The following is a 22,765-nucleotide window of genomic DNA, read 5'->3' as shown; positions in this document are numbered from 1 at the left end:
ATTGTCAAAGTATTTGCTTCTCTTTCAACATGTTACGATGCGAGAGGACCGACTATCAGTTTATTATAACTTTCCTTGGGGTACTAGTCAAAATATGTCTTTCCCTTTCATTATAATACTCTATGGGAGAGAATCAGCACAGTTTGTATTTTGAGATTTTCTATCCCTCTCATGCAGCCCAGCTGTCATCATGTACGTTCTACCGGACAGATCCGCCGCGTCAATATAATTTTTCAACTTGTGCATCCAACTCATTTTCAACACGATTCAATTTCATCTCCTTTCAGCTGACAGTTCTCTTTCAATAAATGATTGAGATTCAAACCGGTGAAGCTTTCAAGGTTCTGAAAGAACAGGTTAAGACAACTCTGAGTTGATCACGAAGGCGGTGCCACACAATTGCGTCAACGACTACGAAGTTTATATGTAAAATTGAACGTAACAAAAGCAAAATTCTGAATTTTCGAGAAAAATATTTTCTTTAAGTTGAGAACTATCTGTTTATAAAATTTGGTGTCGCCCTCCTTCGCGGTTGTCTGAACCTGTTCTTTCAGAATTTTAGAAGCTTTAATGTAAACTAATGATCTACGTCATAGGTTTATTGATTCAAGGTGGTCTCACAGTTCTTCGTTTTCATTCCGTTTCAGAGAGATGCTAATATAGGTTTCTTCCAATGGCGTTCAATATGTCAATTGTCATACACATAGAAGCCAACACAACATCACTTTGAAGTTTTAACGAACCTGTCAAAATTCGTTTTTACCGTACGATGCGTGCGATGGAAGAAATCTATGACGACTGGGTCGTTTCGACGGTCCGTCAAAACGACGTCCCAGTCGTCATATTGGCATCTCTCTGTTCCGTTTAGCTCTCCGTTTTGAAACGTCGCCTGCTGTTTCGTTTGAATTTGTATTGTCTAATTTCCAGTTGTCATGTAACCGTCACGTAAAACAGACGAATAAGACTTCTGTCTCACCCTGTTAATTCACTCGTCGCTCCCTCTGTCTTATCTCTGTTTTCGAAAATCGAAGTAATTTATCACTGCTGTCATCATTGTCATAAAAATACAAACAGCTGGATTGACAAATCGATCGAAACCGCGTCATTTGCTCGTTCAAAAAGGCAAAACAATTTTTACAAAATCAAAAATGAAAAATCCAACCGACATTGTTCCAAGGCCATCAAATCTCTTTTGGTGGATCCTTGGTTCCGTTTCGTTAGCTCTATCGATGCCGTACACAATATTCAGGTGAGTTATTGGTCTAAAAAGATCTGTACGGTTCACCCGAGACACTTATGTTCTGTTGCATATCTCGTATCGTTATTTCAATCAGATTTGCTTGAGACTTTGAACCCGAGCACAAATTCCTTTATGTAACTGACCGTTTCAAGGAAACTCATGACGCAATTCACTTTGTATTTTCCAGCATTCTATGGCAAATCAAACAAACAAAATTGAAGGAAACTTTAGCCGGAAAGGTAAGGAATTTTTATTCCAATCGACCAAATTTATCAAGTTCCACTCCGAATAGGTAGTTGTAATAACTGGAGCTAGCAGTGGTCTTGGCGAGGCGCTAGCACATACATTTTACATGGCTGGATGTAAAGTAGTTTTATGTGCTCGTCGGCAAGAAGAACTGGAGAGGGTACGGAAGGATCTGCTGGAATGTCATCCGGTAAGTCCATAATTAATTGATGCAGGGGACGGTCCTACAAAATCTTGTTTTCAGTAAAATTATCAGTTGTGCCTTGTACAGGTGGTCTGTCATTGTTTGACTCTTTTTTTCAAAATTAATTTTCAGCGCGTTCCTACTCATCCACCAGTTGTTCTACCACTAGACCTCTCCGACCTCAACTCCATTCCAGACAAAATCAAACAGGTCCTTGAAATATTCGATCACGTTGACATTCTAATCAACAATGGTGGCATCAGTGTACGATCAAATATTGTGTCCAGCTCCGTAGACATTGACATCAAAGTGATGCTAGTGAATTACTTTGGATCGGTGGCAATGACCAAGGTAGCTTCGGATCTTTTATCTCCAAAGTTTTTCCAATTTTCCCCAACGTTTCCATTCCCCAGCACGTACTCCCTTCGATGATCCAACGGAAGCAAGGGCAAATCGTTTTCGTCAGCAGCGTTCAAGGAAAATTCGCCATACCGAATCGGTCAGCGTACGCTGCGTCCAAGCATGCAATGCAAGCGTTTTCCGATAGTTTACGAGCTGAGGTGCACAAAGATAACATCGAAGTGTTGATTGTCAGTCCGGGCTACATAAACACAGCCCTGTCGTTGAACGCTTTGACCAGCACAGGTCGAGCTCATGGAATCACGGATGCGGAAACAGCATCCGGTATGAGTCCGGAAAAGGCATCCGAAGACATTTTGAAGGCGGTGCTGATGCAACAGAAGGACGTCGTGATCGCTCCGTTGTACATCAGACTGGTTGCCAAATTGCGCCATTTTTTGCCGGAAGTTTATTTTTGGGCCATGCAAAAGAGGGCCAAAACACTAGCCAGAAAAATGGAATTGGAAGCGATCAATAAAGCGGACTAGTTAGGTGAAAGAATTTATTTATTTTTCGTTCGTGTCGAAATTGTGATGATGTCTTTAGTATTAAACGAATTATGGTGAGAAGTAGCTGTACTACCGATTATGAGACAAATAAATGGACTTGAAGTGAGAACATTTTTGGCCTCTTAAACCTTAAACGATTCAGTACCACCATGGTACGATGTGCACACTGAATGCGCTGCGTGACATAACCCAAACAGAAAGAAGTTGTGCGCATACATTTAGGCTTATTTAGCACCTCACAGAGTGTTTGCATACTTCAAGGCGTCGGTCGCAAATGAAGGTAAGCCGGTGGTTTAGACGGAACTTTTTATTGGCCTAAAAGGCTGCTTGTGAGGAAGAAATACCGTCACCATTTCGAATATCTGGCTGGTGATGCTTTCCGTTCAAATCAGAAACACCATCACTCAGATTTTACTTTCATTGAGAGTGAATATCGATGAAGTGACTGAAAAATACAAGGCTCCAACAACCACCAACATAAATTCACGCCGTAAGTGCGGACGAAATTCAAAATGGAAAGTGCCTAGGTCTTTTTAACGTAGCGTCATTTTCATACAGGGAAGCGTGGGAATGTGTTTTTTGGTTCACTTTTTCATCGAATCGTTCACTTAAAATTCAAATTTTAGGCACACTTACGGCGTGAATAAATATATCATAAGTGACGTTGCGGAAGTAACGCCATATTTCATTAAGTCTCTCAGGTCCCTGCTAGTGGTTTCACCAGTTCTGAGAAAAGTCAACAGTTTGTCTAAATTTGCATAATTTGTTGAGTTTTCACAGAGATGGTTAAGCTGTCGCAATCCTATCTATTTTTTATTGAAAGCTAACATATCTGTGGTGGTCATTGTCGTCTCACATTTTTCAAACCAGATATTTGTGCTTAAAAACGCCATAATGTAGGCTTTTCCGAAAATATCCTCATAGAAATCACCAAACAGCACTTAACTTAAGAGCAATGGACACTTTGCAAATTTGTAGCATATATTTAGGCGGGATTTAAAAAAAAATGATTTCTGTGAATCTGAACCAAAATCGTTTTTTGAAAAAGTCAAACATAGAACAGAATCTGCAAAGGTTTCTCCAAGTGGGATAAGTTATCACCGACAAACCAATTTTTCCTTCAAAAGTAACACATTTTTGCGTGATTTTTATGGTTTTTCTCTTTCAAAAAATTGGTTCGAGGAAATCATCAAAAAATGAATATTTTCCGCCTAAATGTAGACTACAAATTTGCAAATGATGCATTGCTCTCAATGTGACTAAAAGAGATATTGACGAAATCCTAACTTTTATATGGCAGCCGTAATATTTTGTAAAATCGATAAGTACTAAATAAAATCGAATGCGCAAAACACAGACGCATCACACACAACAGTAAATAATGCATGCAGTTTCTTGCAGTTTTTAATTTATTTATTTGCTAAAGTAGGAACAAACCAATTTCAAGTTCAAATTTCAATTAAGTTTAACCAGTTGTCGATACGTGAATTCGGCAGCTCATCGATTTAGGCTGAGCATTCGAGTCCAAGGCTGCCCAATGAACCTTGAAGATTGGCAAGGATTTCGTTCAAAGTAGCTTGTAAGCTGGTTAGAGCGTCTCGTACGCTTGCGATGATGTTATCAGCAAGACAGCTCACTTCTTTGACAAGTTCGTTAACAATAACGGAGAGTTGTGCGAAAAGTCCGTCCAAAGCAGCACCGATTGCGCTGTCTTGGAGCTTGGCCAATAATGAAGCCAAGGTTTCGTCAACGATTTGGATGACCGATCGGAGAGCCAATTGGAGTTCAGCAAGTGCTTGATCAACTGCAGCACTGACTTGGCTGAGGAGTTCGGTAACGGCTGCGACGACTGTGGCGAGAAGATCTTGTACGGCACAAAGGAGGTTGTTGAGAAGACCGTCAAGTTGGGCAACGAGTTCATCAACACTGCCAGTGACATTGTCTAGAATTCCTCCTACAGAGGCAACAACGTCGTTGAGAGCGGATCCAACATTGCCAACAAGACCACCAACAACATCGGTAAGACCACCGCACTCGCTGAGTGGAATAAGTCCTTGGATTTTGGCAACGATATCGTCCAAAGCGGCGGTGATAGTTTCAAGTAGTTTCTGTACAATTTTGACAATGGATCCAACGGCATCGCCTAATTGGGAGAGTACGCCTTGAACATTGGCAACGATTCCATTGAGAGATTTTGACAAATTGCCCACAACACCGGTAACAGAGCTAACAACTCCGTTTGCTGTTCCTACAACACCTCCAAGTGTGTTGCCCAGATTACCCAAGATCGGGGTGGCACTGATGGACTGCAAACAACAATGGAAATAATCATCAAATTTTGTCCATTTTTATTATCAAAATATGAACTTACGCCAACGGCAAGTACAGCCAAACAAGCAAAGATAAGTTTCATGGTTACTTTCGATTACAATTGACAAAGCAAACTGATGATCGTAAGAGGAACCACTCCGGTCTTATATACTTCGACAGAATCAGACTTAGCACCGTAAAAACCTGATTAATGAATCAGGAAAATTAAAGCGAAGGGAAAATGAATTTGTAATTAACAAACTGAGCAAACAACGTCAATGCTTGTTTTTGTTTCCAAACTTTAATTCTGTTTTGCCTAAAACTAACTTATGCTTAGTTCAAGTAAACGAACTTATTTTCGAATTTATTCGCCAGATGTTTTTTTAACTCTTTAAGACGAAAATACTCAATTATTTATGAGCCTCGCACCTTAATTATTGACGCTTTTTTTAGGTTCACGAAAAGGATTTCACTTTGATCCCTCATGTTGAGCATTTTTAAATTTTTTGGTATATGTAGGAGATCAGGAACTGGAGCCGTAAAAAAAGTGCGATCCTCGAAGAAGTAATAGAATAGTCATTTGTGTACCTGTTTTGGGCGATTGATTTTAGGCAATTTCGCGGATTGTAGGCCGAACGAAGTGAGGCTTACAAGCGAAAGTGCCTTAAATCAACCGTCCCAAACAGGTGCACATGTGAGTTTTCATGCAGAGGGCCGGAAACCCGAGAAAATTCGAAAAATCGCCCTCATTTTCGGCCCCGAAGCATGAAAAATTCAACTCTCAGTTAGCCACGACATCACAAGAGGTGCGAAAATACTTTCGCCTCCCAACAGAGGAGCGAAAGTACTTTCGCCCCTCAAACGAGGATGCGAAAGTAAATGACAGCAACAACATGTGTTCCGTCTGGTGTCGTTGTGATCACTGTGATTGTTGTGATAGAAAAGAACGTTGCCAATAATTTATAAATTTTTCTTTTACCAGTATTTTACTTTTGCTTTGGACGATTGATTTTAGGCACTTTCGCTTGTAAGCCTCACTCCGTTCGGCCTACAATCCGCGAAATTGTCTAAAATCAATCGTGCAAATCAGGTACACAAATGACTATTTCGTAGTTGTTGTAATGAAAAGTTGTGTGGATCACATGGCACGACGTAAAAAAATTCAACCTGTGCGATTGCCGCGCTAGCCTTCGGCCACTGGCTGCAAACTTCGCACACGGTTGAATTTTTTTACTTTCGTCCCTTGTGATCCAAATAACCATTGCAGTTTTTGTTTCTGTTTGCTGTTAGATACGTTGGGCATCGTTGGACTGGCGAAGTTGTGTGCACCATCGTTGGATAAATAGGACGTCAACAAGACTACAACAGTTCGACGGATTTTGTGAAGCTGTGAGTACCGCCGTGCGGTTTTGTTTTTGTTTTCTTTCGTGTGGTGGATTTTTTGTTTTCTTTCTTTCTCTTGCAACGCATTTGGTTCTTCAGAAGTTGCACTTCAGTTTTCTCTGCATTCCACAAGAAAGTGGCAAAGTTTTCTGTGTAAACCATCTGATACTCGTTCACCTAGACGGAATACTGCTGTCTCGGGAAGAATACAACGGAAACGAGTGATGAGAGCTAGCCCTCTCTAGCCTTTGACCGCCGTTGTGAATTGAGGTCGAAACAGTTCCTTTTCTGGTATTTTGCTTAACGCAATCCATGGGAGGGAAGAGAATTTATTTCTCTGTTTGTTTTGATTTAATTTTAGCGATTTATTTGTAGGCATTCCAGCTGGGAAAGGTTTCAGTGATTCCAAACGTCCTGAAATAGGACGCAACGTTTTGATCTACACAGGATCGTCAGCAAACAATAAATTCAAGCAATTTTGTTTAACTGTCTCGGCTGTTTTTCCCCCCTAATAAATTTGTGCTTACTGTCTCTGCTGTTGTCACCGAATAAATTTGTAAAGGAGGATATGTTTTCGTTGCCTGGAATTAGCTTAATAGCTTCGCGCTGTGGGTAGCCCTATTGTTCCTTTTGGTCCGTTGCAATTGTAATCGACCAATGGTACAAACCTTATTTTACCTGGAAGCCAGACTAACCCCAGGGGTGGCGTTATCTAATATGCAGAACAATCACCAAAACAAACAAACAAACAGAGCATAATTACTCTTCCCTTTCCCATGGATCGCGTGAAGTTTTCCACTTTATTTCCCGATTTTCCATCAGGAGATGAACTTGCTCTTGTAAACTTTCGAAACTCGTTCAACTGAAAGTGTACTGCTGTCTCGTGTAACGGACCAGTGGAAACGACTGAAGATGGTTAGACCACGCTAACCTCTGACCGCCACTGGTTCCGGAGGTCGAAACAGCATTTTATCTCCACTTTCGCTTCACGCGATCCATGGGAAAGGGAAGAGTAATTATGCTCTGTTTGTTTGTTTGTTTTGGTGATTGTTCTGCATGTTAGATAACGCCACCCCTGGAGTTAGTCTGGCTTCCAGGTAAAATAAAGTTTTGTACCATTGGTCGATTACATTGTTCTAAGTGAAGGATGGGTAACATAACATACCTTATTCTTAAAAAAGGCGGGTTACACAACATTCGTTTGTTCCTAATTTAGGAATGACAGCACTACATACCTTGTTCTAAGTGAGGAACTGGTAACACTACTACACGCTTTGTTCTAAGTGAAGGATGAGCAACACCACATACCCTGTTCCATGTGATAGATGGGTAAAACACTTTTCTGATTAAACTCTGTCCAAGTTTGGGTCACTACACTGACTGAATCAGTATTCTGACAGGATCAGTACGTTGACAAAAGGAATTTTAGCATTTTTTCGTTTTTTCGTTTTCCGTTTTTCTTTGTGTTTTCGTTTTTGTTTTTTTGGTTTTTCGTTGTCGGGTTTTTCTCCTTTTTGGATTAGTGGTCGTGCAGTTTTGTTAGTGTCAGAGTCATTGCTTTTAGTTTGTGTATTTTTGCGGTTTTCGGGTTTTTTGTTTTGTGTGAAATTTGTGTGAAGGCGAGTGGATTTTTTGTGTGGAAGCGAGTGAGGTAATCCGTGCGTGAGCTGGTGGGGTGAGTGATTTTTAGTTTGTTTTTACGTCGGTTTTTGTTCCGTGTTTGTTTTTTGATTGAAATGAATTTTCTCTTTGTTGAGCTACGTTCTGTGGGTACATTTTCATAGTAGCTTCTCACTAAGTTTCGGAATTTCCATCGAAAGGTGGCAGAACTTTTATTGTAAATTTTCAAATTACTAGTTCAATCAGAAAATTTACTGCTGTCTCGTGTAACGGACCAGTGGAAACGACTGAAGATGGTTAGACCACGCTAACCTCTGACCGCCACTGGTTCCGGAGGTCGAAACAGCATTTTATCTCCACTTTCGCTTCACGCGATCCATGGGAAAGGGAAGAGTAATTATGCTCTGTTTGTTTGTTTGTCTTGGTGATTGTTCTGCATATTAGATAACGCCACCCCTGGGGTTAGTCTGGCTTCCAGGTAAAATAAAGTTTTGTACCATTGGTCGATTACAATTTGTAAAGGAGGATATGTTTTTGGTTGCCTGGAATTAGCTTAATAGCTTCGCGCTGTGGGTAGCCCTATTGTTGCTTTTGGTCCGTTGCAAAAATCGTAACGTAAAAAAGACTATAGAGGAATTTGCTTCTGTTATGACCCAAATTGCGCCATTTTTTGCCGGAAGTTTATTTTTGGGCCATGCAAAAGAGGGCCAAAACACTAGCCAGAAAAATGGAATTGGAAGCGATCAATAAAGCGGACTAGTTAGGTGAAAGAATTTATTTATTTTTCGTTCGTGTCGAAATTGTGATGATGTCTTTAGTATTAAACGAATTATGGTGAGAAGTGGCTGTACTACTGATTATGAGACAAATAAATGGACTTGAAGTGAGAACATTTTTGGCCTCTTAAACCTTAACCCAAACAGAAAGAAGTTGTGCGCATACATTTAGGCTTATTTAGCACCTCACAGAGTATTTGCATACTTCAAGGCGTCGGTCGCAAATGAAGGTAAGCCGGTGGTTTAGACGGAACTTTTTATTGGCCTTAAAAGGCTGCTTGTGAGGAAGAAATACCGTCACCATTTCGAATATCTGGCTGGTGATGCTTTCCGTTCAAATCAGAAACACCATCACTCAGATTTTACTTTCATTGAGAGTGAATATCGATGAAGTGACTGAAAAATACAAGGCTCCAACAACCACCAGCATAAATTCACGCCGTAAGTGCGGACGAAATTCAAAATGGAAAGTGCCTAGGTCTTTTTAACGTAGCGTCATTTTCATACAGGGAAGCGTGGGAATGTGTTTTTTGGTTCACTTTTTCATCGAATCGTTCACTTAAAATTCAAATTTGAGGCACACTTACGGCGTGAATAAATATATCATAAGAAACGGTGCGGAAGTAACGCCATATTTTATTAAGTCTCTCAGGTCCCTGCTAGTGGTTTCACCAGTTCTGAGAAAAGTCAACAGTTTGTCTAAATTTGCATAATTTGTTGAGTTTTCACAGAGATGGTTAAGCTGTCGCAATCCTATCTATTTTTTATTGAAAGCTAACATATCTGTGGTGGTCATTGTCGTCTCACATTTTTCAAACCCAGATATTTGTGCTTAAAAACGCCATAATGTAGGCTTTTCCGAAAATATCCTCATAGAAATCACCAAACAGCACTTAACTTAAGAGCAATGGACACTTTGCAAATTTGTAGCATATATTTAGGCGGGATTTAAAAAAAAATGATTTCTGTGAATCTGAACCAAAATCGTTTTTTGAAAAAGTCAAACATAGAACAGAATCTGCAAAGGTTTCTCCAAGTGGGATAAGTTATCACCGACAAACCAATTTTTCCTTCAAAAGTAACACATTTTTGCGTGATTTTTATGGTTTTTCTCTTTCAAAAAATTGGTTCGAGGAAATCATCAAAAAATGAATATTTTCCGCCTAAATGTAGACTACAAATTTGCAAATGACGCATTGCTCTCAATGTGACTAAAAGAGATATTGACGAAATCCTAACTTTTATATTGCAGCCGTAATATTTTGTAAAATCGATAAGTACTAAATAAAATCGAATGCGCAAAACACAGACGCATCACACACAACAGTAAATAATGCATGCAGTTTCTTGCAGTTTTTAATTTATTTATTTGCTAAAGTAGAAACAAACTAATTTCAAGTTCAAATTTCAATTAAGTTTAACCAGTTGTCGATACGTGAATTCGGCAGCTCATCGATTTAGGCTGAGCATTCGAGTCCAAGGCTGCCCAATGAACCTTGAAGATTGGCAAGGATTTCGTTCAAAGTAGCTTGTAAGCTGGTTAGAGCGTCTCGTACGCTTGCGATGATGTTATCAGCAAGACAGCTCACTTCTTTGACAAGTTCGTTAACAATAACGGAGAGTTGTGCGAAAAGTCCGTCCAAAGCAGCACCGATTGCGCTGTCTTGGAGCTTGGCCAATAATGCAGCCAAGGTTTCGTCAACGATTTGGATGACCGATCGGAGAGCCAATTGGAGTTCAGCAAGTGCTTGATCAACTGCAGCACTGACTTGGCTGAGGAGTTCGGTAACGGCTGCGACGACTGTGGCGAGAAGATCTTGTACGGCACAAAGGAGGTTGTTGAGAAGACCGTCAAGTTGGGCAACGAGTTCATCAACACTGCCAGTGACATTGTCTAGAATTCCTCCTACAGAGGCAACAACGTCGTTGAGAGCGGATCCAACATTGCCAACAAGACCACCAACAACATCGGTAAGACCACCGCACTCGCTGAGTGGAATAAGTCCTTGGATTTTGGCAACGATATCGTCCAAAGCGGCGGTGATAGTTTCAAGTAGTTTCTGTACAATTTTGACAATGGATCCAACGGCATCGCCTAATTGGGAGAGTACGCCTTGAACATTGGCAACGATTCCATTGAGAGATTTTGACAAATTGCCCACAACACCGGTAACAGAGCTAACAACTCCGTTTGCTGTTCCTACAACACCTCCAAGTGTGTTGCCCAGATTACCCAAGATTGGGGTGGCACTGATGGACTGCAAACAACAATGGAAATAATCATCAAATTTTGTCCATTTTTATTATCAAAATATGAACTTACGCCAACGGCAAGCACAGCCAAACAAGCAAAGATAAGTTTCATGGTTACTTTCGATTACAATTGACAAAGCAAACTGATGATCGTAAGAGGAACCACTCCGGTCTTATATACTTCGACAGAATCAGACTTAGCACCGTAAAAACCTGATTAATGAATCAGGAAAATTAAAGCGAAGGGAAAATGAATTTGTAATTTACAAACTGAGCAAACAACGTCAATGCTTGTTTTTGTTTCCAAACTTTAATTCTGTTTTGCCTAAAACTAACTTATGCTTAGTTCAAGTAAACGAACTTATTTTCGAATTTATTCGCCAGATGTTTTTTTAACTCTTTAAGACGAAAATACTCAATTATTTATGAGCCTCGCACCTTAATTATTGACGCTTTTTTTAGGTTCACGAAAAGGATTTCACTTTGATCCCTCATGTTGAGCATTTTTAAATTTTTTGGTATATGTAGGAGATCAGGAACTGGAGCCGTAAAAAAAGTGCGATCCTCGAAGAAGTAATAGAAACACATTTTTAGTTCATTAAACTTCAAACAAGAGGACGACGTAAATTCAGATTTTTTTCCAAGAAAATTGTTTTTTTGTGGATTTCAAATTACGTATGATTCCACATGGTGGATTGAATTTCTTTTTAAGCAAAAAACCGTTATTCTCCATACAAAATTCGCTTTTTATTCTCAACGGAACAATGGAAAGTAGAGCGTGATCAATTACATTTTGACAAAAACTACTACTGCGTGACATGCTCTATTAGCTCCTTTTACTGTAAGGAATCCTTGGTTACCCAGTTGCCCTGCTGTGGAGCCACAATTTTTCTTCAGTACTTCATTCTTTGCTCACTCTTTTGATTTTGGTAAATAAATATACTTGAAATGTCATATAATAACTGCTATGAAGTTGGTTCATAAAAAAATAGAGCGCCGTCAGTAGTAGTTTCATGACGAAATGTACTAGACTTATACGAAAATCTATGTACATTTGAACGTTAGTTTCCAAACAGTATTTCCTAATAGATCTGTTCCAAAGTGATTTGAGTCCGCAAAGCGTCATCCATAGAGCCATAACCAAAAAATTACTGATGCTCTCAAAAATCGTTTTTGCCGTACAATGGAGCAAACCAATATTTCACCTGAATCAAAGGCAGCGTTGCATTTGGTAAAGTCGCTTTATTACATAGGTTTGTTCCAAGGCCACACAAATTTCTTTCTTTCATCCATAGAGACATTCGCCTAGTCGATTGGCCTGTAGAGGCGCCACATTTTTTTATAGTACTTCAATCTCACTGGACTATTTTTTGGTATAACAACTTCACATTGTTTCATTCCCATGAAATGTCACAGCAGTGAAGTTTGTTCATGAAAAAATAATTCAGTGACAGCAGTGTTTTTATGAAGAAAAGTACTAAATTGTATTAGATTTTTCCCTTAGTTTCTAAACTCCATTCTCCTGTAGCCTCATCAACATTTGTATGAAAAATCGTGTAGGTTATGTCGTCTGTGGATGAAATCGTTGTCGTTCGTGTTGTCAAAGTTCAGGTTTACAGTTATTTGAAACATATGCGTTGAAATTTATTTTTTAATTCATTGGTTCATCTATCGATTCATTGAAAATTCAAACTCTGAAGCGCACTTACGGCGTTGTAATCAAACAATAGACGCTACGTCTTTTCCACTGGCGCGTATTTGATTTTAAATTCAAATAAATATTTTCGATTTTTTAATTTTTTTTGTTTGTTTGCGACGTAAATTCAATATCAAATTCGAAAATAAATTCGTTTATACGCTAAGCATAAGTTAGTTTTAGGCAAAACAGAATTAAAGTTTGGAAACAAAAACAAGCATTGACGTTGTTTGCTCAGTTTGTAAATTACAAATTCATTTTCCCTTCGCTTTAATTTTCCTGATTCATTAATCAGGTTTTTACGATGCTAAGTCTGATTCTGTCGAAGTATATAAGACCGGAGTGGTTCCTCTTACGATCATCAGTTTGCTTTGTCAATTATAATCGAAAGTAACCATGAAACTTATCTTTGCTTGTTTGGCTGTACTTGCCGTTGGCGTAAGTTCATATTTTGATAATAAAAATGGACAAAATTTGATGATTATTTCCATTGTTGTTTGCAGTCCATCAGTGCCACCCCGATCTTGGGTAATCTGGGCAACACACTTGGAGGTGTTGTAGGAACAGCAAACGGAGTTGTTAGCTCTGTTACCGGTGTTGTGGGCAATTTGTCAAAATCTCTCAATGGAATCGTTGCCAATGTTCAGGGCGTACTCTCCCAATTAGGCGATGCCGTTGGATCCATTGTCAAAATTGTACAGAAACTACTTGAAACTATCACCGCCGCTTTGGACGATATCGTTGCCAAAATCCAAGGACTTATTCCACTCAGCGAGTGCGGTGGTCTTACCGATGTTGTTGGTGGTCTTGTTGGCAATGTTGGATCCGCTCTCAACGACGTTGTTGCCTCTGTAGGAGGAATTCTAGACAATGTCACTGGCAGTGTTGATGAACTCGTTGCCCAACTTGACGGTCTTCTCAACAACCTCCTTTGTGCCGTACAAGATCTTCTCGCCACAGTCGTCGCAGCCGTTACCGAACTCCTCAGCCAAGTCAGTGCTGCAGTTGATCAAGCACTTGCTGAACTCCAATTGGCTCTCCGATCGGTCATCCAAATCGTTGACGAAACCTTGGCTTCATTATTGGCCAAGCTCCAAGACAGCGCAATCGGTGCTGCTTTGGACGGACTTTTCGCACAACTCTCCGTTATTGTTAACGAACTTGTCAAAGAAGTGAGCTGTCTTGCTGATAACATCATCGCAAGCGTACGAGACGCTCTAACCAGCTTACAAGCTACTTTGAACGAAATCCTTGCCAATCTTCAAGGTTCATTGGGCAGCCTTGGACTCGAATGCTCAGCCTAAATCGATGAGCTGCCGAATTCACGTATCGACAACTGGTTAAACTTAATTGAAATTTGAACTTGAAATTAGTTTGTTCCTACTTTAGCAAATAAATAAATTAAAAACTGCAAGAAACTGCATGCATTATTTACTGTTGTTTGTGATGCGTTTGTGTGTTGCCAAAGGCTCTATACCAGGCAAAAGTTGACCGATTTTTAAACGTCGGATTCGTTCCTTACATCCGCCGTTTATACAATGACAACAAATGAATGAGGGTGATATGGATTTTTATTGTGCGCGAAATTTTTGAAAACGCTAATGATTTTTGTGGATTTTTTTTTTTTTATTTTTTTAAGGTATTTCAGGTTTTAGGTAATCAGGGTGATCAAATATATATCACTCTAAATACCTAAAGCCTGATATACCTTAAAAAAAAAAAATCCACAAAAATCATTAGCGTTTTCAAAAATTTCGCGCACAATAAAAATCCATATCACCCTCATTCATTTGTTGTCATTGTATAAACGGCGGATGTAAGGAACGAATCCGACGTTTAAAAATCGGTCAACTTTTGCCTGGTATAGAGCCTTTGGTGTTGCGCATTCGATTTTATTTAGTATACTAGCTATTATTCGGTACACTGAAAGACGAATTTCGAGTTCAATACATTTTTCAGGTGTGATCGGGGCTTGCGGTGAAGATTAAAAATATCAAAAAGACCAACAGTTAACAAACTGGGACATTCACCCTAATGGTCGCAAAAAGAGTGAATAAATATTGATGTGTTCACAGGAATAACATGAACCTCAATTTTCTGCATCTCCTTCATTCCAAACGAGCCGTCAGAACAGTCGGAGCGTTCGCTGCGACTGAGCCCCGTACGAACCCGTACATCTATTGCGTACGTGACCCTAGTTCGTCGGTCGCCCTACTCTTACCCTAAGCCTACGGCGCCCGTAAACGTCGTTAATGTAAAATTCTTATGAAATGTGTACCTATTAAAAATTGCGCAAAGCGCAATTATGAAACCCCGTACGATGTTCCTTTCAAATGTAACACAAACTACACTTAGAGCCAAGTGATACCTCGAAAGTTGTCGGACCGATTTTGTGGTTTTGTGCCTTACTTAAGTGGTCGTTCCTCTTAGCCAACGCACACAACTGTATGTGTCGAAGTCCTGTTTTATTATACAAGCGAGAGCCATTTATCAGTGCTTACGTTTTTTGTCACCACTCTTTGCATTATTCTCTATTTCTCTCTACCTACCCAGTATGAGCTGAGGGTCGTCTTCTAGCATCATTCGCATGCAAACAGCATAATACGAATGTATGTCCGAATGTAGATAGTGGTTTCGTACGCAATTTACAACAACCGTTTGTTGTAAATTGGGCCTCATATTTCTACAATAGTTGAAATTTCGATATTATTTGCCAGAAAAATTATTCTAAATTCTGGCAATTAAAACGAGAAATTTCAATTATTCTAAAGTATAGTTTCCACTTAAAAAGAGCACTCCGTTTAGCCTCCGTTTAGCCTCCGTTTACATGACAGTTGTAAAATAGAACAAAAGAACTGTCACGCAAACGGAGTGGAAATTGAATTTATTTCAATTTTTTACTCCGTTTACGTGACAGTTCCTTTGTTCTATTTTACAACTGTCATGTAAACGGAGGCTAAACGGAGGCTAAACGGAGTGCTCTTTTTAAGTGGAAACTATACTTAATAGCTGTTTTGCTAACACGTGCCTAAAATGAAAATTTTGCGCAATAGATGTGAAAAATATCGTATGCGCAAAATTCCAGTTTAGGCACAAGTTAGCAACAAGATGTTTTATCAACACGTGCTAAGCCTATGCGCACTCTTCCAACGTTGAGAGTTGCGTTTCACTCACACGCACGCTAAAGCATGTTTTGATAAAACTCTTCTATGTCATTTGTCAAAAGCTCTCTACCAGGCAAAAGTTGAATGATTTTTACACGTCGTTTATACAATGATATGGATATTTATTACGCGCAAAATTTTTGAAAACGAAATTTTTTTGGAATTTTTCTTTTATTTTTATTTTTATGTATTTAAGGTGATAGATATTTGATCTCTTATCGACGTTCTATTTATTTTGTATGACGTTGTAGTTTCAGTCATAACAGAAGCAAATTCCTCCGAAGTCTAGGAATATGCGAACAGAAATTTCATACTACATACTTTGCATGAAAATTCTTGGGATGTGGGCAAAAAAAACATTCGCTGCGCGATCTTCCTATAATAACACTGAAATCCTTCGTATACTGTATTCGTCAGTGTAGAAGTTGAAAGTATACTTTATTGTTACGGATAGTAAAAGAGGAAAAATGATGTAGAACACAGTTCGAAAAATACACCACACAAGAAACACTATAATGATAATAAGAATCGTCAAGACACTTTACTTGCTGATCTAACGACACTTTTTAGATCTAAATTGAAATCTCTATAATGAAGTCTCTATAAAAAAACCTTAATCAGAATTCATGTTTTTTTCATGTATCTCAAAAATGTCTTACATCCCCTGCGGCATATACACGAAGCATATATTTGGGCGTTTTTTAAACACTTGATTTTAGTTTACTCTTGATGATCTATTTCTACCGGAATCCTTTTTCAAAAATTAAGTTTTATTCAAAGCTAATACATTCGTGGTCGTTATTGCGGTTTTAATTTTTCCAAAAAAGATTCTGATGAAAAGATATAAACAAAAATGAAATACGAGACACGCAAACGTAGGCTACAATTTTAGCTAAGCATCGATGCCTCTTAAAGAAAGAAAAATTTTCTCAGATTGTTTTGATGAAAGATTGAATCAGATATGATCGAGGGTAATTTTTGGTAAAAGCGGGCTTGTAGGCGAAGACGCATGTCTCAATTTTCTACTCTAATCTTACAAATAAATTTTGACCTATAAACATATTTACAAAATAAAAACAATCAAAAACGAAGCGCTAGATTGTAGTGTGAGTGTGTGCTAGATTGTACGTTACAAATTTCGCAACGTACCAAAAGCAACAATAGGGCTAGTCTCAGATAACCAAAACAAATTCTCCTTTTACAAATTTATTGGGACACCAGTAGAGACAAAAAAAAACAAATTCTTTTTTTACAAATTTATTCGAGCAGAGTAAAACCAAATTGCTCGAATTTATTGTTTACTGATGATCCTGTGTAGATCAAAACGTTGCGTCCTTTTTCAGTGCGTTTGAAATCACTAAAAACTTTTCCAACTTCCTACAGATAAACCGCTAAAACTTAAACGAAAACAAACAGAGAAGTAAACTCTCTTCCCTCCCATGAATTGCGTGAAGCAAAATATAAGAAAAAGGAACTGTTTCGACCTCGATTTTCGCTCATTTTGTTATCCTGCCTAAATCAACTCTACGCATTTGCTATTACCTAGTACATTTAGTTTCAAACTTCATACAAAGTAAATAAAACGTCGAAAAAATTTCGTTTTAAAAAATTTCGCGCGTAATAAATATCCATATGACGCTCATTACAATTGTTCTTGGCCGCAAATACCTCTATTTGAGAAGTACAGAAAAATTGAACTTTTCGATCGTATAATTCGTGTCGAAATCAGTCGATTTTCAGTCTTCAAGCGAATGTTCGAAAACTGCGAACTATAGATCGCTCTGTTGCATAAAACGTTGTGTATGAATCTCGGTGCGAAGTACTTGATTAGGCTCACGATGTGTATTATGACACACGGCCTCGTGTCATAATTACACATCTAGAGCCTAATAAAGTACTTCGCACTTGATGTCATAAATAACTATTTCGACTCAAGAAGCAAGTAAATTTTCTCATTATAGATGAAAATGGTTTACCCACCAAACAAAACGTTATTCATCGGCAATTTGCCGACCAATGTTCCGAAGGCAGATTTGAGAAAGATAGATTGATAGCAGTGTTCAGGTCGTACGGTCCACTGTATGACGTATATACCTCGAACAAGAGACATTTGCGATCGCAGGCATTTGTGTGCTTTGAACAATTGAAGCACGCAATTACTGCGAAAACTCAATTGCAAAGTAAAAGCATTACATTGTTCATTGCGACACTAAGTAATCTTTATTTGATATTTTGATAATAGGCTTCCAACACGTGTACGGCAATCCAATTCGAATTGGATTCGCTAAAAATGAAAGCTTACGGAACGAAGCTAAGCAAACGAAGAAGAAGAAATCAAATTCACCGGCCGAAACGGTCGTTTCATTGTCGCGACCGGAACCGGAAGCGAGCAACGCGTTGTATGTTCGTCGACTTCCGAAACACATGACACCATCCGAGTTGTCCGCAGTACACTCTATCCACTTTTCCTTTAACTATTTCCCATATTAAATATTTTTCCTCTCTCTAGATGTTCACGCATTTGCCTGGATTCAACGAGATTCGCCACGTGCCAAATCGATCGGACATGGTGTTCGTAGAGTTCAAAAGTGTTGAGGACAGCACAGAAGCAAAAAAACACTTGATGACGGTGAAATTGCCGGGAATATCTCGTGATATTCAAGTGGAATATGCTCGGAGTTAGGTGAATTGATGGATTGAAATAGGACTGCTCCAGCTCGTTGCTGGAGTGGTGAAACCGCCATAGGGTCAAAAAGAACGAACCTGCTTTGACTACGAGCCCCATTTGACGTGGTATTAGAATAACCATTCAATTATAAAACTGCTTTGAAGAAAACTAGAACCGATATCTGTACTCTACCCAGAGTAATCAGAGCAGTTCCATAAAAGTAATGAAAGAATTCTCCATTTAATTCTGCAGTCAGCATTATTTCTTGCAATTACAACCCTTTAAATGCCTTCTCATCAACTGTTAAGGTTCTGGTTGAATAACATCAGGGGCTATTTTAATATATGTTTCTAATTGTTTGAGCCCTTGAACAGAACCTTCCCGGGATAAAATGTGAATTGGACGCCTGATGTCTCCTTCTTTGATGAAATATTTCAAATTTTCAGGTTCATTATGCGCCGAAAACCGTACTTTTCATGTTTGAAGCACTACTTTCGAAGCCCTTTGCATGTAAAATCCATTACATAACTCGGGATAAAAGTGAAAAGTTTCGTTTTCGTGTGTTTATTGACCTCGGCTTCGCCTCGGATCTACAAAATTCACATGAAAAGTCTACTTTTCATCTCTTGATCCCTAGTCATGTATTGAATATTTCGGTGATCCATTCTGATGTGGATGTACAAATATGTTTCCATTTTCGATTTAAAGACAAATTCATGCTGATGCCGTTCATATCGCGATGAATGTGCTGTGCTGTTCAAAGATCTCAACTCAAAACTTAAATGTCACAAGTTGCGAGATAGATACGCGTATCCGGTCACCACATTCGTTATACACAAAAAAAGACGAAAAATTTCTTTCTTTCAATTTTATTGTTTTCTAACACTAAGGTAATATCACGTTCAAGTCTAGATCTTTTCGATTTAGCATGGGCATTCGAGTCCAAGGTTTCCCAATGCTGCCTGAAGACGGCAGAGGATTTTTTGCAATTCAATGTTTAGCTTGCGTAGAACTACTCGTACGTTAGCAACGAGGCCATCAGCAACTTTAGCTACTTCGCGTAGAAGTTCGGCAACAATAACGGAAACTTGCCCAAGAAGTCCGTCCAGAGCGCAACCGAGTGGGCTGTTTTGGAGCTGTTCCAGAAGGCAGTTCAGGGTGTCGTTAATAACTTGGACAACTGCTTTGAGTGCCAATTGGAGTTGAGCCAAAGCTTCATCAACGGCTTTGCTCACTTTGTAGAGGAGTTCGGCAACGGCTGCAACGACAGTTTGGAGAAGATCTTGGACGGCGCAAAGTAGGTTGTTCAGTAGAACATCGAGTGAGGCGACGAGTTCATCAAGACTGCCGGTAACATTTTCGAGGATGCATTGAACTTGTCCAATGACATCGTTAAGTGTGACGCCAACAGTGCCGATAAGACCAGTAACAACACCGGTGAGACCGCATCCATCGAGTGCAACTAGGCCGTTGACTTGAGCAACAATGCCGTTCAAAGCAGCGCTGACAGCAGCAACAAGTTGTTCTACGATTTGAAGAACGGTTCCAACGAGATTGTTGATTGTGTTTTGAAGATTGCCAACTAGTCCATTAAGACTACATGACAAATTGCCCAATACACCGGTAACTGATCCAAGCACAGCGCCCAAGTCCAAGCTGCCCAAAAGCGGGGTGGCACTGACGGACTACCGAAAAAAATCTGTAAATTTTCGCTCTTTTACGGAAATTGTCAATTAAAACTTACACCAACGGCAAGTACAGCCAAGAAAGCGACGATGAATTTCATGGTTACTATTGGGTACAATTCATAAATCAAACTGATGAACATAACGATCTTTTGCCGGCCTTTTATTCTCCCACCAAAGTACCGATGACGACACTAGTATCGTCACTTGATCGAGTAATTGTCAATGAAGCGAAATTTGCTTTTAATTTCCGTGTTCCATCGCTAAATTATTTGCCGGTTGCAGTAAGCCTCATTAATATGGCACGTGCATGTGTACTCGTATCGCACACGAGAACACGAGTTTAAATATTTTACGTCAACGCTTGCAGTCGCCAGTCTTAGTCATTAATTTGACCTTACGCATGCAGTTGCAGTCGCTAGTATTTGTCATTTAATCTTTTCGAAATAGTCGTTTTGTCGGATTTCGATATTTGTGCAATTCTTTTGAAAAACAGCCTACCGAAATCGGACCGATTTTTTAGAGGAAACATTTTTAAGTGCCTAGACACGAAGTGAGCCCTAGAATCCAAAACCACTTTCAAAAAATTTTCCGGTCTCTGTGTCGTCAATGGAAGGTGAACGAAATCTGAAAATTGCAATTTTCTTACCTGTTTTTCTCCCATGGGTGACGAAGTTATTTTAGCAAAGCTACAGCATCCTCTATAGTTAAAGTTAACCTATTTCAGTATAAAATCTTCATTTTTCAAAGTGATGTTGCTAACTGCAGATGGCATGGACAACCCACATAGCCCATGTTGGCCCGTAACTAAATGACCTTAGCTATCCAATGATACCATGGTCTCGTCACCTGTGAGAGAAAAACAGGCAAGAAAATTGCAATTTTGCGTCAAAACGACTATTTCGAAAAGATTAAATGACAAATACTAGCGACTGCAACTGCATGCGTAAGGTCAAATTAATGACTAAGACTGGCGACTGCAAGCGTTGACGTAAAATATTTAAACTCGTGTTCTCGTGTGCGATACGAGTACACATGCACGTGCCATATTAATGAGGCTTACTGCAACCGGCAAATAATTTAGCGATGGAACACGGAAATTAAAAGCAAATTTCGCTTCATTGACAATTACTCGATCAAGTGACGATACTAGTGTCGTCATCGGTACTTTGGTGGGAGAATAAAAGGCCGGCAAAAGATCGTTATGTTCATCAGTTTGATTTATGAATTGTACCCAATAGTAACCATGAAATTCATCGTCGCTTTCTTGGCTGTACTTGCCGTTGGTGTAAGTTTTAATTGACAATTTCCGTAAAAGAGCGAAAATTTACAGATTTTTTTCGGTAGTCCGTCAGTGCCACCCCGCTTTTGGGCAGCTTGGACTTGGGCGCTGTGCTTGGATCAGTTACCGGTGTATTGGGCAATTTGTCATGTAGTCTTAATGGACTAGTTGGCAATCTTCAAAACACAATCAACAATCTCGTTGGAACCGTTCTTCAAATCGTAGAACAACTTGTTGCTGCTGTCAGCGCTGCTTTGAACGGCATTGTTGCTCAAGTCAACGGCCTAGTTGCACTCGATGGATGCGGTCTCACCGGTGTTGTTACTGGTCTTATCGGCACTGTTGGCGTCACACTTAACGATGTCATTGGACAAGTTCAATGCATCCTCGAAAATGTTACCGGCAGTCTTGATGAACTCGTCGCCTCACTCGATGTTCTACTTAACAACCTACTTTGCGCCGTCCAAGATCTTCTCCAAACTGTCGTTGCAGCCGTTGCCGAACTCCTCTACAAAGTGAGCAAAGCCATTGATGAAGCTTTGGCTCAACTCCAATTGGCACTCAAAGCAGTTGTCCAAGTTATTAACGACACCCTGAACTGCCTTCTGGAACAGCTCCAAAACAGCCCACTCGGTTGCGCTCTGGACGGACTTCTTGGGCAAGTTTCCGTTATTGTTGCCGAACTTCTACGCGAAGTAGCTAAAGTTGCTGATGGCCTCGTTGCTAACGTACGAGTAGTTCTACGCAAGCTAAACATTGAATTGCAAAAAATCCTCTGCCGTCTTCAGGCAGCATTGGGAAACCTTGGACTCGAATGCCCATGCTAAATCGAAAAGATCTAGACTTGAACGTGATATTACCTTAGTGTTAGAAAACAATAAAATTGAAAGAAAGAAATTTTTCGTCTTTTTGTGCGTAACATATTTCTGTAATAGGAATTTCAATGATTCTTAGATAGATACTTGCAATCAAAAGAAGTTTAAGTGAATTAGGTCAGTTTTCCGTTTCAGCTATGGTCAGACTCACGTAATGTGAGTTTCAGCTTTCAGATCAACCCGACCTGTTCCAAGCCTTAACATTAATATTGAAATAACTAAAAATGTTCGAAAAAAACAACATTAACTTGTTAAAGACGGCAAGTATATGACCAGTATTATTATTGGGTCTATTACTTCCATTGATTAATTTTTAATCGGTTCATTTTAAATCTTGTACTTCAATTTTTTTAACATCTATTTTAATTTATGAAGACCTTGTCAATATTTTTGTCGTCGTTATCGATAACCGATGAATGTATAAGATGGTTAAATGTCCGCGGTGATGTTTTGTTAGTGAACTTGGATAATTCTC

General features: G+C 39.3%; 5 protein-coding genes across 6 annotated transcripts; 2 read left to right on the top strand and 3 right to left on the bottom strand.

Moving 5' to 3' along the window:
* Nucleotides 1-1,049: 1,049 nt before the first annotated feature.
* On the top strand, nt 1,050-8,769 carry LOC119084951 (dehydrogenase/reductase SDR family protein 7-like). 2 transcript variants are annotated; one of them, XM_037195096.1, is made up of 6 exons: nt 1,050-1,249; nt 1,428-1,479; nt 1,533-1,676; nt 1,803-2,021; nt 2,084-2,454; nt 8,549-8,769. In XM_037195096.1, the coding sequence occupies exons 1-6, from the start codon at nt 1,149-1,151 to the stop codon at nt 8,649-8,651; spliced, it is 990 nt and encodes a 329-aa protein (XP_037050991.1). In that variant the 5' UTR covers nt 1,050-1,148; the 3' UTR covers nt 8,652-8,769. The 2 variants fall into 2 exon arrangements, with proteins under 2 accessions (XP_037050991.1, XP_037050990.1); XM_037195095.1 differs by lacking the exon at nt 8,549-8,769 and having other exon boundaries at nt 1,051-1,249; nt 2,084-2,687.
* On the bottom strand, nt 4,022-5,071 carry LOC119084954. Its single transcript, XM_037195100.1, has 2 exons — nt 4,950-5,071; nt 4,022-4,884 (listed from the first exon to the last, which is right to left on the bottom strand). The coding sequence occupies exons 1-2, from the start codon at nt 4,989-4,991 to the stop codon at nt 4,084-4,086; spliced, it is 843 nt and encodes a 280-aa protein (XP_037050995.1). The 5' UTR covers nt 4,992-5,071; the 3' UTR covers nt 4,022-4,083.
* Nucleotides 8,770-10,015: 1,246 nt separating the features above from the next.
* On the bottom strand, nt 10,016-11,114 carry LOC119084953. Its single transcript, XM_037195099.1, has 2 exons — nt 10,991-11,114; nt 10,016-10,925 (listed from the first exon to the last, which is right to left on the bottom strand). The coding sequence occupies exons 1-2, from the start codon at nt 11,030-11,032 to the stop codon at nt 10,125-10,127; spliced, it is 843 nt and encodes a 280-aa protein (XP_037050994.1). The 5' UTR covers nt 11,033-11,114; the 3' UTR covers nt 10,016-10,124.
* Nucleotides 11,115-13,008: 1,894 nt separating this feature from the next.
* Nucleotides 13,009-22,312, top strand: LOC119084955. The gene is made up of 2 exons (XM_037195101.1): nt 13,009-13,054; nt 21,481-22,312. Exons 1-2 carry the CDS (start codon nt 13,013-13,015, stop codon nt 22,240-22,242), a joined length of 804 nt encoding a protein of 267 aa, XP_037050996.1. The 5' UTR covers nt 13,009-13,012; the 3' UTR covers nt 22,243-22,312.
* On the bottom strand, nt 19,302-20,284 carry LOC119084952. Its single transcript, XM_037195097.1, has 2 exons — nt 20,193-20,284; nt 19,302-20,133 (listed from the first exon to the last, which is right to left on the bottom strand). The coding sequence occupies exons 1-2, from the start codon at nt 20,274-20,276 to the stop codon at nt 19,372-19,374; spliced, it is 846 nt and encodes a 281-aa protein (XP_037050992.1). The 5' UTR covers nt 20,277-20,284; the 3' UTR covers nt 19,302-19,371.
* Nucleotides 22,313-22,765: the final 453 nt, after the last annotated feature.

This window comes from Bradysia coprophila, unplaced genomic scaffold (genome assembly GCF_014529535.1).
Source record: "Bradysia coprophila strain Holo2 unplaced genomic scaffold, BU_Bcop_v1 contig_94, whole genome shotgun sequence".
Classification (NCBI taxonomy): Eukaryota; Metazoa; Arthropoda; class Insecta; order Diptera; family Sciaridae; genus Bradysia; species Bradysia coprophila.
This window is presented reverse-complemented; position numbering and strand designations above follow the sequence as displayed.